The 17,172-nt window shown below is 41.1% G+C and overlaps 2 protein-coding genes, 1 long non-coding RNA gene and 1 other non-coding gene across 4 annotated transcripts in view; 3 read left to right on the top strand and 1 right to left on the bottom strand.

Annotated features, from left to right (window-relative positions):
- Positions 1-17,172, bottom strand: part of LOC132418498 (N-alpha-acetyltransferase 11-like) — a 581,283-nt gene that overhangs the window by 31,928 nt on the left and 532,183 nt on the right. The window lies entirely within an intron of this gene.
- Positions 1,798-6,900, top strand: RBMX (RNA binding motif protein X-linked). Its single transcript, XM_060002402.2, has 9 exons — positions 1,798-1,957; positions 3,191-3,319; positions 3,519-3,625; positions 4,096-4,267; positions 4,886-5,038; positions 5,297-5,411; positions 5,513-5,638; positions 5,744-5,826; positions 6,454-6,900. The coding sequence occupies exons 2-9, from the start codon at positions 3,211-3,213 to the stop codon at positions 6,762-6,764; spliced, it is 1,176 nt and encodes a 391-aa protein (XP_059858385.1). The 5' UTR covers positions 1,798-1,957; positions 3,191-3,210; the 3' UTR covers positions 6,765-6,900.
- LOC132419073 (small nucleolar RNA SNORD61) lies at positions 3,372-3,443 on the top strand. Its single transcript, XR_009518089.1, has one exon. It is a non-coding gene; the product is annotated as a small nucleolar RNA SNORD61 (small nucleolar RNA).
- Positions 7,688-10,651, top strand: LOC132418502 (uncharacterized). The gene is made up of 2 exons (XR_009518003.1): positions 7,688-8,649; positions 9,354-10,651. It is a non-coding gene; the product is annotated as an uncharacterized lncRNA (long non-coding RNA).

A 17,172-nucleotide genomic window follows, 5' to 3' on the forward strand; every position in this document is an offset into this window, starting at 1 on the left:
TCTGATTCATTAGCAAATCCTGTCCATGCTACCTGCCATATACACCTAGCAATTGCTCCTTCCTCCCCAGATCCACTGCTGAACCCTAATTCAAGGCACTGTCTTCTCTCTCCTGGTCTGTTCACACAGCCCCACTGGTGTCCCTGCTTCCACACTTACCCCTACAATCTTTTTTTTTTTTTTTTTTTTGCGGTACGCGGGCCTCTCACTCTTGTGCCCTCTCCCGTTGCGGAGCACAGGCTCCGGACACGCAGGCTCAGCGGCCATGGCTCAGCAGCCTAAGCCGCTCCGCAGCATGTGGGATCTTCCCGGACCGGGGCACAAACCCGTGTCTCCTGCATCGGCAGGCGGACTCTCAAGCACTGCGCCACCAGGGAAGGCCCCTGCAATCTTTTAATGGGTTCGAATGTTCTGCCTACCTTGGCTCCCTCATTTTATGCCCCTTAAATTCCGGTCGCCCTGGATCCCTTTCTGTCCCTTGATACATGCAACCTCTTTCCCTCCACTTTGCGCTTGTTTCTCTGAAAAGCTTCGGATCTCCCACCCCCACCCCAGCTTTCCCGAGGCGGATTTCTTTTCTTCCTTCAGAGCTGATCTCCAAAGCCACCTCTTCAGATAGACCTTCCCTGAGGGCTAAATCGAATTTGGTCTCCCAAATGTTGTCCATCAAAGCCCTGAGTTTACTTCTTCCCTGGCACTAATCACAAGATGCAATTGTTTTATTTGTTAATTGTATTTAAATGTTCTCCTTAGTTTGTAAAGAAATTAGAAAATAAAAAATTTTTGTAATCCCCTCCACGAGTAGGATTGGCAGATAAAAAACACAGTTACGGGCTCCCCTGGTGGCGCAGTGGTTGAGAGTCCGCCTGCCGATGCAGGAAACACGGGCTCGTGCCCCGGTCCGGGAAGATCCCACATGCCGCGGAGCGGCTGGGCCCTTGAGCCATGGCCGCTGAGCATGTGCTCCGCAACGGGAGAGGCCACAACAGTGAGAGGCCCGCGTACCGGAAAACAAACAAACAAACACAGTTACATTTGAATTTCAGATAAACAGTGAATAAGTTTACTTTATATGATATTGAGATCTACTTATATTGAAAAAAAAGTATTTGTTATCTGGAATTCAAACTTGACTGGGCATCCTGTATTTCATTTGCTAAATCTGGCAGCCTTACCAATGAGGCGCGTTGCCCTTGTCTCGCTTTGCTGGGTTGTACCCTCACGGCCAAGCCCAGAGCCTGCCCGCCATTTAGTAGATGCTCAGTAATTGTTCTATGTAAACGGATAATCTGTCTCTTTAGTACAGTTCTTTTCCCCCACCTCACACTTATTTATCAGAATTTTCCCCATTCACTAAAAATTCTTGTTAAAGATATTTGGGGAAAATGTATTTTTAATACAATAATTCTAAGCTTCTTTGTTTTTCATTTCTGCAAAACTGGCATAATTCTATCCTCATCAACGTTGTTTTGAGAATTAGAGTTAATGGGTGTAAAGTTTAGCACCATGCCTGGCCCACCAGAACACGCAAAAAATTTCAGTTCTTTTTTACATGAAGCCCGTTGAACCATTTTAGCGGAAAGCAAAAACGCGGGTTTGGGGAGCACCGGTGGGGGTTGGGAAAACGGTTAGAAATCGGGGCCAGCTGGAGAGCTGAGGGCCCAGGAAAAGGGGAGGAGCGAAGAGTGAATAACAGCGGAGGCAGCTAATGGGGAAGCTGGGAACCGCTCCCCACCCGTTCGCATTTTAAATTCTAAGCTCCGCCTGCATCCGGGTCCTTGAGCCTCGTTCCCGGGCAGTATAAAGTTTGCTGTCTCCTTTGTTCGCCCTCGTTGCGCAGTAGTGCGAGTGGCTTCTCGCTTCCTTTCTCGGGATCGACCACCCTCCCGCGTGCTGAGCTGCTAGGAAGCCGCGATCGGCGAGCTCGTAGGAGCTTGAAACAGTTGCCACCCCTCCGGTACGTGAGTCCTCTCCTTTACAGTCTGTTTTTCGTTCACTCTTGCCACGTTAGAACTTGGGATTACCTCCTTGGAGATGGGGGTGGCGGGCGCCATTTTAAGAACCCAGAGGTGCCGACCTATTTAGGGAAACCTGGGAGTGTCGAAGGAGAGCAGACGCTGGGGTGCCACTTCGTAGTGTACCTCTGCAGAAAGTTTGGCTGTCGCCTCTGGGGGCGGGAGGTGGCGGAGGTCGGGGCCTGAGCGGGACGAGGAGGGACCGCGCCTCCGTGGTCGCTACCTGCATTGGGATGGCGGTGGCGCTCCGGGCGGGCACTTGCACTTTTGCGCGGGGTCCTTGTTCATTGGCAGCCTTGGAGCGGAAGCCATTTGAGTTTTCTCAGCCTCCGCTGGTGGGAAAAGTTACTCCCCTGACCGGCGGCGGTTGTTCTGGGCTGAATCCAAGTGTCGCCATTTTGTGTTTTCCACGCGGTTTTTAATGACGGGTTTTAATTGGGTTCCGCTGCAGTCATGGAGTGCTTAGTGTTACAGTGCGCGCTTCCACGTTCCGTTACTTTGTATCCGATGATATTGACACTTTTTAAAAAAGTAAACAACGTAGCGAGCAGGGCAGGGGCTGGTGAAGAAGGGGTCATAACTTGATTAAAACTTTAAATTGGTCCTTAGGTTTACTAGGGAATCCCAATGAAAGGCAAAGTTCTTGGGAGAGGGCTTGGTCTTACGGACCTACGTTTGGCCTGTGACCTTGACTGAGTCAGTTTAAAAAAATCATTAGGGTAATTGGGATGTGATCATTGAATTTTTAAAAGGCAACAAATCTAGTGTTAAAGCTAAAATTCACTTTTTGAAATGTTGTAGTTACTTGGTTAAGACTGCCAAAGTGGATTAAGGATAAAGGCATTAGTTAAGTAGGCTTTTGTTTTTTGGCCGTGCCGTGCAACTTGTGGGATTTTAGTTCCCTGACGAGGGATCGAACCTGGGCCCTCGGCAGTGAGAGCGTAGAGTCCTAACCACTGGACGTCAGGAAATTCCCTTAAGTTGGCTTTTTTAACCATTTTAATGTAAACAGTTATCACTGAACTAGTTAAATTGGTTTCCTGGTAAGGCTTAGAAAAAATTGTTTTCTGTGTATTATGCTATTAAGGAATGATTTTAGTAAACAAGAAAAATGAGCCCCGGTACGCATGTTGGGTAAACTTTTCCAGGGAGGGTTAACACTTTTTTTCCAACAGACTTTCACCAGAGGGAAAAAATGGTTGAAGCAGATCGCCCAGGAAAGCTCTTCATCGGTGGCCTCAATACAGAAACAAATGAGAAAGCTCTTGAAGCAGTATTTGGCAAATATGGACGAATAGTGGAAGGTGAGTTATCTGAAAGTATATGCAGGGTTATTGTAATTTTTAAAAAAGGTAAGCTGTGATGAATTTGATTGCATTGATCATATGAAATGATAATGTGCTTTGTCCTCTAAGAAGTTCTGAGCTTTCTTTTTACAGATTTACTTTTGTTTTTCCGTTTGAAATAGAGTAACACTCCTTTTCCCCCTGAAAACTACTTTAGTTCTCTTGATGAAAGATCGTGAAACCAACAAATCTAGAGGATTTGCTTTTGTCACCTTCGAAAGCCCAGCAGATGCTAAGGATGCAGCGAGAGACATGAATGGAAAGGTGAGACTGCACAATACCGTGTTTCCTAGTACGTAAAATAGCACAATGTTACTCAAGTCTGGTCTAGGGCAGCTCTTGAATTTTACTGAGTGTATACTTTTCCAGGACCCTCTTATCCTAGCCCTTTGTAATTTTAGAACGAAATTTTGTAAAGTGTATTCTTGACAAGAATCCTTCAGTTTTAGAATATTCGGTATTATACTTCGTCTGGGATCCTTGACTTTTGTTTTTGGTTATTTGTCTTAATAAGTTGGTCATTGTCTGGCATTGTTTTTAAACTTTACCGACCTAGCAGTACAGTGGATCCACCTTAGGTTTTAGTTCAAATAAGCAGTTATCTTAAAAGACTAGGTATTTAAGTGCTAAACAGAAAGGTACAGCATTTTGAAGGACATACTAGTGTCGCAGTGCATAGTGGATCTGCAAGTTCTTTTTTTAAGTTTCCATAATTAACCACTGATATTATTTAGTCCTTAGATGGAAAAGCCATCAAGGTAGAACAAGCCACTAAACCATCATTTGAAAGTGGTAGACGTGGACCACCTCCACCTCCAAGAAGCAGAGGCCCTCCAAGAGGCCTTAGAGGCGGAAGAGGAGGAAGTGGAGGAACCAGGGGACCTCCCTCACGTGGAGGGCACATGGGTAATGACTTAGGTTTACTTTAGGCTTGGTGTATAAGTTAGGAACTGTAAACACACCAGTGTGTGCTTTGGTTAATAAGTATTTTAAAGGCCCTAGCTTTTGAAATTGAGAACACTTGTTCATCTACCAAAGTGATTGACTTAAGGAAAACATAGAAGCTATCCTAAGTTAAATTACAGTGTCTTGAAATAATTAACAATTAGCTATTCCTTATCCAGGTGAATTCATTCTGTAGGAAAAAACACTTGCAGAAAAATTTTGATAGGTATTAGGTGTTGGTCATATGAAACTGAAACAGTGTATATATTTTTTTGAAGTAACTTGAAAAGAACCCTCAGGAGAACCCTTCGTGTCTACTTTGCTAATCTATGCAGACTTAAATAGATGACTACCGTATAGGGAACTATATACACTTTGTATAGTTCCTTGTATGTAGTTTTCTGTGTATACTCTATATACACTGTACAGTTCTCATGCTCAGTCACATATGAGTGAGAACTCAAGATTCCCCGACTAAACAGAAATGGTCATACTCTTGATTAAGCAAAGAAAACTATAGATTTTTCTTAGTACTTATATTAACATGATTTTCTTTTTTTTGTTGTTGTTCTAATGTAGACGACGGTGGTTATTCCATGAATTTTAACATGAGTTCTTCCAGGGGACCACTTCCAGTAAAAAGAGGACCACCACCACGAAGTGGGGGTCCTCCTCCTAAAAGATCTGCCCCTTCAGGACCAGTTCGCAGCAGCAGTGGAATGGGAGGAAGAGGTAAATGGTCCATTTATGACAGTCTGTCCTACCACCATAACACAAGGAAGGATTGAGAGGCGAATCCTAAAAATGATGCTTAAAACTGTACCTAGATCATTGAAAAGATTGGCGTACATAAGAAATTTTAAAGAGGATTTCCTCATTTGCATCCATATTGTCATATTTGGTTGAATCGCTACTTTTCATTGCCTGAATATAAATTCACGTTTTGACTTTTCACTGGGTATGTTTTTAAAATGGACATTTTTCCTTAAGCTCCTGTATCACGTGGAAGAGATAGTTATGGAGGTCCACCTCGAAGGGAACCCCTGCCCTCTCGTAGAGATGTTTATTTGTCCCCAAGAGATGATGGATATTCTACTAAAGACAGGTAACAGAAAAGCATAGTAGTTTTTGTCTCTAATATTAATACTTAAGGTTGAAGGGGAGAGCTCATCAAAAATATGAACCAAGTTGCTTTTGTTTCTTTAGCTATTCAAGCAGAGATTACCCAAGTTCTCGTGATACAAGAGATTATGCACCACCACCAAGAGATTATACTTACCGTGATTATGGTCATTCCAGTTCACGTGATGACTATCCATCCAGAGGCTATAGGTAAGTGACTTTGCTGTTGCTGTCATGGCTTGATGTAAAAGAAATTTTTTTGCTGTAAAAATTGATGTTCCGGGGCTTGTAATACGTTTTTTTTCTTTAATTTAGTGATAGAGATGGCTATGGTCGTGATCGTGACTATTCAGATCATCCAAGTGGAGGTTCCTACAGAGATTCATATGAGAGTTATGGTAAGATTTTGGTTGAGGGTCTTTGAATATCACCAGCCTGAGTTTTTAGGTTCATGAGCCAGTTTATTAGGCTGTTGTGGTGCTTGCTTTTAAAGGGATGTTTGCTTGCTTTTAAGGGGGTAACTTAATCAGCTGGGCTTTTCCTAGTCTTGTGAGGGGCTTTTGTTTTTTCTAAGTTTTTTTTTTGAGGCTGTTGGCTTGCTTTGGAGGGGATTTTGCTTGCTTAAATTGGCAGCCTTATGTGTTTTCCCCCAACAGTGAAAATACAATTAAAAATTTTATTAACAAGATCAAATGTTTACCATTGCAATATGAAGGAAAGTCTACAGTTCAAAATTGCAACTTATCACTGGAAAGTGGCTGAGTGTCTACTATAAAATAACAAGCTGTCTGGAATATCCTCTTGAAATACACCGTCTTCAGTCTTTTCAAACAAACATTAAAACCCATCCATTTCCGTATCTCAGCAGATGAGCAAATCCCTGTTAATGGCCAGCAATGGCAGAGTTTAAAACCTCCCAGTTGAGAAAGTAAACGTTTAATACAAGAATTCTGTAAATTCAGATTTAAATGTTGTATATATACAATTTATAGTGTTGCCATATTACCTGACCATTGACCCTGCAGGTAACTCACGTAGTGCTCCACCTACACGAGGGCCCCCGCCATCTTATGGTGGAAGCAGTCGCTATGATGATTACAGCAGCTCACGTGACGGATATGGTGGAAGTCGAGACAGTTACTCAAGCAGCCGAAGTGATCTCTACTCAAGTGGTCGTGATCGGGTTGGCAGACAAGAAAGAGGGCTTCCCCCTTCTATGGAAAGGGGGTACCCTCCTCCACGAGATTCCTACAGCAGTTCAAGCCGCGGAGCACCAAGAGGTGGTGGCCGTGGAGGAAGCCGATCTGATAGAGGGGGAGGCAGAAGCAGATATTAAAAACAAACAAAACTTTGGACCAAAATCCCTGTTCAAAGAAACAAACAAAAGTGGAACCTATTCTATCATAACTACCCAAGGACTACTAAAAGGAAAGATTGTGTTACCTTTTTTAAATTTCCTGTTAAGTTCCCCTTCCATAATTTTTATGTTCTTGTGAGGAAAAAGAGTAAAACATGTTTAATCTTTGATTTTATGAAATTGCTTTCAACGAGCAAATGTTAAGTGTGTTAAGACTTGACATGTGTACTAGTATTGTAATTTTCCAAGTAAAAGTGTCCCTAAAGGCCACTTTCTATGAATTTTTCCCCAGTAAATGATGAGGCAAGCAATTCTAAGATCTTTCACAAAATATCTATTCATCTAAAATGGAGAGATGACTCCTCCTGCCTATACAAACAAGCTAGCTATTAGAGGGTGGTTCGGGGTATGCTACTCTTAGGATTTCAGAGTGTCTTCAAACTGAAATCTCAATGTTCTCAGTATGAAAAACCTGAGATCAGATGCTTATATTGTAAGGAAAATGCTATTCGCCCAGTAAACCCAAAAAAGCAAATGGATAGTGCTGGCCATATTTTGCTTTTCTGACATTTCCTTGGGAATCTACAAGAACCTCCCCTTTCCCCCTCCCCAATAAGACCATTTAAGTGTGTGTTAAGCAACTACAGAATACTAAATAAAAAGTTTGGCCAAAACCAACCATGAAGCTGCAAACGATGCTTGCTCTTACTGTTTCAAATTTTTGCAACTCTGTAGTGTCTCACTTTTAAGGAACAGCTTGATTGCAAAGGAGAAAATAGATAAGCAATGAAGTTATCTCCAACTTCTCAAAGGCTTATGACTTCTAAAAAGTGAATCTATCAGCATTCCACATCAGATTTAAAGCATCAAATGCCTGTGAAACAGCAAAGATGGTAAGCAAAGCAAACTAGTTTTTCCGTCTAAGTCGAAATTGAACACTTACCTTCCTCATAGTACAGTGAAACATACTGTACCTCATGGCAATGGAAATGCTTTCTAGATTAAAAAAAAAACTTTTGGAAAACAAAGTGTTCGATAGCATATTAGAAGTCCTCCAAATTCAACACTTGGATTTTTTTTAAAAGCATGTATGACACTTAAAGGCCTTAATACAGCTGTTGTTTACCAATAGCGATCTGGGGCTTGGGAGGGGGTATTTTTTTAAATCTGTTTTTGATGAAGACCTTTAAACATGCTTCATGTTTTAACATTTTTCAAATTATTCTTTTAGTCAATGTAGGAAATGGCTTAAGTTTGGGGTCCCCCTCTCTTTACCCCTGTAAGCCATTGCAAACCTGACATTTAGTTGGATGCCTGACTTGTTTTTAGTTCTGTGAAACTACACTGTATGGAGAAAATCTATTGCAAGTGGTCTTTAAAAAGCAAAACCTGAGGCAGCATGACCCAGGTCCAGCCATGAAGTTGAAAAAGATGCTCTTGAATATAGTAAACTTGAAGACCTCCAACTAAAAATCCTTACACTGCACTTATTCCTTCAAATAAGTTTTGTCCGTTCAACTTATGGATTTAACATGGCAGTGCACCATTGGAACAGAATGGGGATCCATAAGCCATGCAACTTAACCATTTAAGCCATTCCAGTCCATCCCAAGCCAGTGAAGCTTCCACCACTTAAGAGAAATAGTAGAACATGAAATACGTTAAGCTGCAAGTCTGAACTTGCCTTTTCTTTCTGGAAAAGGGGGCAGTTATAGGCAAGTTTTGAAGAATTTCCTTAAGAGGGATAACTAGTTACCTATTTAATTTTTACAGGTTGAGAATTTTGGTCATGGTCATGATGGTCATGGAGTGCTGATTGATTCACAATAGATAAAGCTGGCAGCAAGAGAAATGCAATGCTAAGGTAAGTTCCGAAAGCAGTGACCTTTGTAGGTTTAAATACTACAGCTTTGCCGTGTTGCATATGTTGATATTGGCAAGTTACTTGTAATGGGATAATCTAATGCTTGGATTACAAGGATAAAAAGTGCTCTAATGTGTAACACCTGGCACATTATTCGTTCAAATGTGGGGTGACGTTATCTTAAACAGGCATATTTCCATGAGTGGCTCAGTCATGCAATGCTTTTAGTAGCTCTATTGAATGCACACATTTTGCTAATACTGTTTTCAGAAGCAGTTGTTGGCTGGAGCTTTACAGTTAGTGTTTTGTCGTGTAAGCAGACTTAACTTGTATGAGGTTCAAATTTTATCCTGTGCGTTTTTTAAATGACACCCTTTTCATCAGTTCCTGATTGTTTGATTGGCCACAGTACAGACTGGCTGAAGGGTGAACAGATGCAGCTGCCACCGAGTCCCTAGTTTGAGTAACGATTTTATTAGTAAAATGATGACATAGTTATTGTCTTCATTACCAAAGTGATGCTTACAGGAATTATAGGTTTTTATGGTTGCTTTTTTGAGCTTGTAATTTAAAGCAAATGTTATACATGTTGCCAGTTAAAGCAACAAAGTAATGTATTTAAAGAATAGGTAAGGGGGGCCAGTAATTTCCAGTATAAAACAGTAAATACTTTGTGATGTGATAACATGCTTTTCATTTTACAGAGTTGTTGAAGCAGAAGAATGCTGATTGTCCTTAAGGCACAACAGTTGCATAAGCAGTACTCATCAGAATTGGTTTGGTGCAGACAAGATTTTTGCCTTCCAGGGTTCCTGTGGATCTAAGGAAGGCATCAACGTTGGTTAGCACTTGTAACTAGGGAGTGGCAGTTACTTAAAATAAGTAATTGACCAGATGGAGAAAGGGGAGCAATTAAAGAAATTGGTAAGTGGAGGTAGTCAGGAAGTTTTCATGGTTCTTTATGTAGATCTTACAGCTTTGACTTTCATTTCCTTTAGCCAAAGTCATAGGGACAACTGCAATTTAGAACTTCCTAATTACCACTGATTGTCAGAAAGTCGGATTAGAAAAATGAAAGGCATAAGAGGTGACTTTATCCAGTAAAGTGTCTGATTTTCAGCAGGTAAAATATTTCTTGGTGTTAGTTTATCCAGGAGTGAGATTTAGTCTTAAAACTAAAGGGAAGACTAATATCTGGAAACTAAAGTAACTGGAAACATAAAATGCTCAAAAGCACACTTCTTAAAAACTGGAAACAAAATTGGGCCATTTGGCTTTTGCTATTTTTTTTAAGTTATTTTGTAAGCCTACTTTACCCCTCACCCCACTTCATATCTTAGAAACAAATCAAGATACAGTACAGCTTTGTCATTTATTGCATTGGAGACTAGAGCCAATAGTGTAAAAGCTAACGTTCTCAAAGGAAACAGATTTGAGTTGTTGGATTAGGAGAAACCAACTCACCTTCTGAATTTTTGCCTAGTAAATATCAGTACTATCATGTTTAACATTTGCAATCATGGAAAATAATCAAGAAATTTAACCCTCATTTTGATGGGCTCTTCTAATCACAGACCATCAGGGTATTGATCAAATTTAAAAAACCACTGCACTTACATAGCTGTCTTCCTCAGTCATTCTGTAATCTAAATACTTGGGTTTATGCTTCCGTGGACCTTTTGGCTCTTGAGATTTTATTTAGGTTATCTTGAAGATAAGTGTAGAACATAGAGATTAATCATAGTAAACATGAATACTAAATTGAAGAACGCTTAATGACCAGACAGCTGTTTGGCAAATAGTTTGTTGACCCGGCAGATTTAATTCTGCTCCTGTTGGAAAAAGAATCTGTCTTGATTCTTCTGGCTTTATACTGGTTGTAAAAGAAACAGAATAACATGTTTTTCTTGTTTAACTGGTAGTTGAATATAGAACTTAGGTATAATGGTTTTTCTCTTTTTGGAATGTTTTGTATTTGAACCTTAATAAAACTTAACATGCATTTTTCTTGTGGCCCTGGGTTCTTTTTTATAATAAGGGATTCATTTGGCTTTTAAATAATGATCTCCACATGTTCCCCTCCCCCAAACCCTAGTTCTCAGGCACTGTTAGCCCTTGCAGTTAGTTGCCAGGGAACATAGTCACTGAGGGTATCCTGTGGCTAGGCTTCCTTCATTAGGAGAGGGAGTTTCAGGTAGGTATCACGGTAATTCGGATGATTTCATTTAATCCTTACCCTGAAATTGGAGCAATAACACCAAAGAACTAGAAGCTAAAGTACAAAAGATGTACTGTAGTGCTTTTGATATTTCCTGCTGGCTCCTGGGAAGAAGGCAGGTTGGTTAATTTGATTTGGCAGAGTCCCACTTCAGACCAACTCTTTAATGGGGATGCCATTAAACCAGCACATGATTAGTGTACTTCTTTATTGGTAAGTTTCTTTACTGTTCTATGTACATCTGACTCATGTTCATTTGCACTTGATAAAACTAATTTAGTGACAGTTGTCCTTTATTTAAGGGAGAACAGTCAATGGGTCGGGAGTGCAGTGGCTCACAAGCAGCAAAGCACTGTTCCCGGGGCATTTGGGGCAAGAGTTTTACAGAGTAGGCATCATTGGCTGTGGGGTCCTGTTTTCTAGGGGAAGGTGAGCTAGCTAAAGTTGGAGGATTGTGATGGGTGTATGTTAAAGGTCACCTTGATGGGGTGTTTTCCTGTAAATGTGTGCTGACTTAGGTTTACCTTTGTGAGGTGGGCCAGACCACTGCTGGCAGCCTTCATTTTGTGGGTCCTGATACATGTATTAACTTTTATAAGCATGTAAAACAGGATATTGTGGTTGGGCTATATAGCCAGTTGAAGGAAGTCATCACATGGAAAAGCAGTGTTAGCTGAGCATTAGGGTTGCAGAAAAAGCTTCAGTACTGTCATTCTGTAAATAACCTCAGCTCTATACCAGTTGTTCCAGAAAAACTTAAAATCCATCACATCAATTTTTGTTCAGTTGCACATGTCAATAACCTGAAAACAGGCATTCACAACAATAACAAGCTCAATGTTCATAAATTCTGAAATTTCAACCAGAAGCGTACCATGAGATTTGGTAAAACCTTACAAACTATCAAAGTGGAGAACGTTGCTGTCACCCCAGCAAGTTACCTTGTGGCCCTTCCTCGACGATTCTTGGCCTCTATCCCCTAAAGACGAACTGCCTGTTATTGAATATAAATGTAATAAAAATATGGGTCCTATAAGGCTTTCATTAAGCAAAGTGCTTTTGAGATTCAGCCATGTTGTGTACGCATATGAGTATGAGCAAAGTACGGTTTACCTATTGCTGGAAACCTGGGCTTTTTCAGCTCTTGGCTATTACAAATAAAGTCCAGTCCCTGTGAATGAATGTTCTCATGCAAGTCTGTACATGATTAGAGATGAAAACAGGTATGAAATTGCTGGATTGTAAGATAGAAAGTTTTATAAGAAATTGCCAGACGATTTTCCCAAAGTTCTATTAGCACTAACAATGTGAGTTCTGGTTACTCGACCCCACCGATGTCTGGTGTTTTAAAATTTAGCCATTCTACTGGGTACATTGTATCATTGTGGTTTAAATTTGTATATCCAATGAATAATGAGTAGCACTTAAATTTTTTGAATTGAAATATTTACAGTGAAATGCATAGATGTCAAGTGTTCAGTTTGATTAGTCTTGAAAAATACTTAGTTTTATACGGTAACCTGCACATCAGGACAGAACATTGCCCTCCAGGAAGTTCCCACCCCCTAGAGAAACAACATTGACCTGGTTTCTATTGGTGTAGGATATTTTTGCATATTTTAATACTTTGTATAAGTTAAATCCTACAGCAATGTATCTTCTGTGTTTAGCTTTCAGCATGTTTGAGACTTATCCATATAGTTGTACTGGTAGTTTGTTCCTTTTTGTTGCAGGGTAGAATTCCAGTGTAGTTTATCCATTTTATTGATGGACATCTGAGCTGTTTGCAGTTTTGGGCTATGAGGAATAATGTTGCTCTGAATATTCTTATGTAGGTCTTAGACATATTTTCATTTCTCCTGGAGAAATGCCTTGCAGTGGAATTGATGGGGTAATAGGGTAGGTGATATATGCTTAAATTTAAGAAACTGCCAGATATTTTACTCAAAGTGACTGCCATCTTATGCTCTCATAGCAATTTATGAAAGTCCTGGTTGCTTTCCAACATTTGCTGCTGTTGATCTGGTCCATTTCAGCTATTTTAGTGGATGGGTGGGGTGGTATCACATGATTTTCATTTGTGTTTTCCTGATGACTAATGATGCTGAGCACTTTTTAAAAAACTTTATTTTGGGATGATTTTTACATTTACAGAAAAGTTGCATAGATAACAGAGTTCATGTATATCCTTCACCCAGTTTGCCCTAACTTTATTATCTTACGTAAGCATGGTGTATTTGTCAAAACTAAGATTAGCATTGGTACCAATGAACTAAACTAGAATTTATTGAAGTTTCACAAATCTTCTAGTGTCTTCTTTCTGTTCCAGGATCTAATCTAATATCTCACATTCTATTTCATATTCGGTAGTTTCTCATGTTCTTATAGCCAATTTTATACGTTCTTTGAAAAACTGTACAAGTCTTTCGTCCATTTCAACAGTTCTTTTAAATATAAAATTCTCAGTATATTCTGGATGCAAGGTCTTTGTCATGAGTTATGAATATTTTCTCCTAGTCTGTCTTGCCTTTTTTTCTTATTTTTCTTGATGAGCAAATTAAATCTAATCAAACATGGTTATTGCTTCCTGTGATAGGTCAGTTGAATTCGAGGTCATGAAGATTTTTTTCCTTTTTTCTACAAAGTCTGGTAGTTTTAAATTGTTAGGTCTATGATTCATTTTGAATTGATTTTTTTTTATGGTGACGTAGGGGTTTAAGTTTACTTCTTAATATATGGACTTAAATTTATTCTAGCATCTTTTGTTGCTAAGACTACTCTTGCATTGAATTACCTCAGTATCTCTGTAGGAACCATATATACCTAGGTCCATTACTGTACTTAAAATTAATGTGTATCCTTTTTTATATAAATTTGTTTATTTATTTTTGGCTGCGTTGGGTCTTCCTTGCTGCGCACGGGCTTTCTCTAGTTGCGGTGAGCAGGGGCTACTCTTCATTGCAGTGCGCAGGCTTCTCACTGCGGTGGCTTCTCTTGTGGAGCATGGGCTGTACGCACGCAGGCTTCAGGAGTTGCAGCACACGGGCTCAGTACTTGAGGCACTCAGGCTCTAGAGTGCAGGCTCAGTAGTTGCGGCACACGGGCTTAGTTGATCCGCGGCATGTGGGATCTTCCTGGACCAGGGCTCAAACCTGTGTCCCCTGCGCTGGCAGGCGTATTCTTAACCACTGCGCCACCAGGGAAGTCCCCTCTGGGCTCTCTTGTCCGTGGTGCTTGCCCCTCTTTCATTTTAGGCCACTAGCCCCTGATCTCCAGCAGCATCCCAGACTTGCTCTCTCCAGTGTCTGGGTATTCCTCAGTTTTATCTGGACTATCTGTGTTAGAATTCCAACTCCAGCATTACCAGCTGTGTGACCTTAGGCAAGTTACTTAATCTCTTTGTACTTGTTTTCTTATCTGTAAAATAGGGTTAATAATATAGCATTGGCTGGGGAGATTAAATGACTGCCTGGTACATGGTAAATGCTGCGTAAGTAGGAGATTTCATCATTATCTGTCAGTTTTCCTTATGTGTGCCATCTTCAGGGCTGGAATTGGAGGGAGCCAGCACCTTATGTTAGATCAGCATCTTGTCAAGGACTGAAAGTCTCTACTACAAGCCAATGTTCCTTCTTTCTCTCCTGAATCATCTCAATTTTTGTTAATTGTGATTAGTCCACACAAGACCCTTCTCATTTTATTTTCACTTTTTTATTCCCACTCCCTGCCCACCAGTGGCAACCATTATAATGCATTTAATGTATATCCTTTTTGTTTGTATGTGTTCTTATTGAATGTATATCAATGTTTTATATGCATATATTTAAAATTAAATGGTATGGTATTGTATATCTAACTGTTTCTTACAACGTCTCATCACCATGTTTTGAAGATTTGAAGATGTTGCAAATACATATCTAGTCCATTGCTTCTAACTAGTATAGCATTTGAAGGTGTGCATCCCCAGTTTTGCCTATCCACTCTCCCAGTTTGGTGTGTAAGCTCTTCTTCCTGGGTTGTAGTGTGTATCTGGCCGCCTGGAGCATCTTGAGGTTTGACCCTAGTTATGGGTTTAATGGCAGTTGGAAGTGGTTGTGGTGGATCTTAAGGAGAATACCATTCCCTTTCAAGGAATCTGCCGCAGGTGAAGTTATCACAGGATTTTTAAGCAGGGAGAGACTTACTTCTACAGATACTGCAGGACCAGCACTCAGATGAACTCAGAAAAATCCACCCAACGCCAGAGTCTGATGGTCATCATTACTGGTGTACCGGCTGGGTGCAGCAGCTACCTGAGCTTCCAGAGCACTGCTTCAGTTGGCACTTGATACATTGTGATTGTCCCTGCAGGCCACGGATCACTAGCATCCTTTTTTTTTCTCATTTGCAAGGAGCACTGCCCTCAAGCCCAAAGCCATGAACAAACCAATCCCCAAATCCTGTTTTTGTGGGTTTGCAGTTGTCACTCTGCAGGGTCCATCTCTAGGCCAATTCAGTATTTATTTCGGTCCAATCGGGAGAGGGAAACTTCACAGTACTTTGAACAGGGAAGGTTTGATATAAAGAATTATTTAATATGGATAGGATAATGAGGGATTACTTAAAGAGAACTCTTCAGAATATAGGAATACCAGATACAATAGGAGAATAACATAATAATCACCCCGGGGCTGAAATCTAGACCTTGTGGGAGAGGCATAGCTTTGGCTTGTTGAATCGTAGGGAAGTCGCTGTGGTGGCACACCCACAGAACTTGCTAGAAGTCTATCCCTTAGGGCTTTCAACAGGGAGGTGTCTCACCAGTGGTACTCTGGCTATAAAACTGACCAGGGAGGGGAGTTTCTGGGGAAGCTGCCGCCCATGGCGCACTGTAGAAGCTGTGAGCACAGTAAGGGCCTGAAGCGGGAGATGCCCACCTCCACCAGGAGAAGCTGCCCAGGCTGGAGAAGCACATGCTACCGGAGCCTGCCAAGCAAGCCTACCTCAACCAGGAGGCAAAGCCCTTTTTCCTCTTGCAATCTCTCCAGTGTCCTTTACTGACAAAACCTAATGTGATGTTGTGATATGGTAAACACATACTTGGGTCTTCATTCCCAGCTCCTGAAATAGCTCCAGAGTGATAAAGGTGAAAAGGGCATCTTTTGTTGTAATCCTTGGGTTTTGTTCCCAGTTCCTAAAATAGTTCTAGAGTAGTAAAAGTAAAAAGATTGTCTCTTGGTATTCATAACAATCCCCTTTCAACCACACCCAAGTTTATGTTAATAAAATGACTTGGAAAGTCCCTAAGGGTTTGGGGCTGGTTGCCAGGGAACCAACTGGGTGTTGAGAGGGCTGGAACTTTCAGCCCCACCCCCTCACCTCAGGGAGGGGAGAGGAGTGGCCAATGATTTAATCAGCCTACGGTAACAAACCCTTCATAAAAACCCTAACCACAGGCTTAACGGGAGAGCTTTCCAGTTGGTGAACACGTGGAGTTGCTGAGAGGCTGGTGTGCCCCGACAGGGCATGGAGGCTCCATGCCCCTTCCCTGTACCTTGCCCTATGCATCTCTTCCATCTGGCTGTCCCTGAGTTATATCCTTTTATAATAAATGGGTAATAGTGAGTAAAGCACTTTCCTGAGTTCTGTGAGCTGTTCTAGCAAATTATTGAACTGGAGGAAGGGGTGGTGAGAACCCCTGGTTTACAGCTGATCAGTCAGAAGTACAGGAGGCCCAGACTTGTGATTGGTATCTTAAGTGGAGACAGTCTTGTGGGACTGAGGTCTTAACTTGTGGAATTTTACGTTAACTCCAGGTAGATAGAATTGAATTGAATTGCAGGCCACCCAGCTGTTGTCAGAGAATAGGTCAATGTGGGAAAATACCCACGCATTTGGTGGCCAGAGGTATTGAGAGTAGTAGTATAGAGGAAGAAAGTTTTCCTTTTACATAATGTTATGCCAGTTGGCAAAGGAAGAATATCTAAAGGCTCAGATTCATTTTCATAGAAGGAGCAGCAACAAGAGTGAATTTGGAGCTGAGAGGCAATAAATTTATAACTGGTGTGAAGGGTAAATCTAGTCTCATAAATCAGGAAATGTTTTCTACTCTTTTTTTTTTTTTTTTTTTTTGGCCTCGCTGAGAGGCTTGTGGGATTGAACCCGGGCCCTCAGCAGTGAAAGCGAGGAGTCCTAACCACTGGACCACCAGGGAATTCCCCCCTCCTCTGTTTTCTGAAAGAGTGTGTTCAGGATAGGTACTGTCTTTTCCTTAAATGATAGAATTCACTAATGAAATCAGCTGGGCCTGGAATTTTCTTTGTGGG

Source organism: Delphinus delphis, chromosome X (genome assembly GCF_949987515.2).
Source record: "Delphinus delphis chromosome X, mDelDel1.2, whole genome shotgun sequence".
NCBI classification, from domain to species: domain Eukaryota; kingdom Metazoa; phylum Chordata; class Mammalia; order Artiodactyla; family Delphinidae; genus Delphinus; species Delphinus delphis.

Bases quoted from the DNA above. Each gene is read 5' to 3' on its own strand.
- RBMX (XM_060002402.2), top strand. From the start codon at position 3,211: ATGGTTGAAGCAGATCGCCCAGGAAAGCTCTTCATCGGTGGCCTCAAT. The intron at 5,639-5,743 runs GTAAGTGACTTT...TCTTTAATTTAG, and splicing joins TATCCATCCAGAGGCTATAG to TGATAGAGATGGCTATGGTC. The intron at 5,827-6,453 runs GTAAGATTTTGG...TTGACCCTGCAG, and splicing joins AGATTCATATGAGAGTTATG to GTAACTCACGTAGTGCTCCA.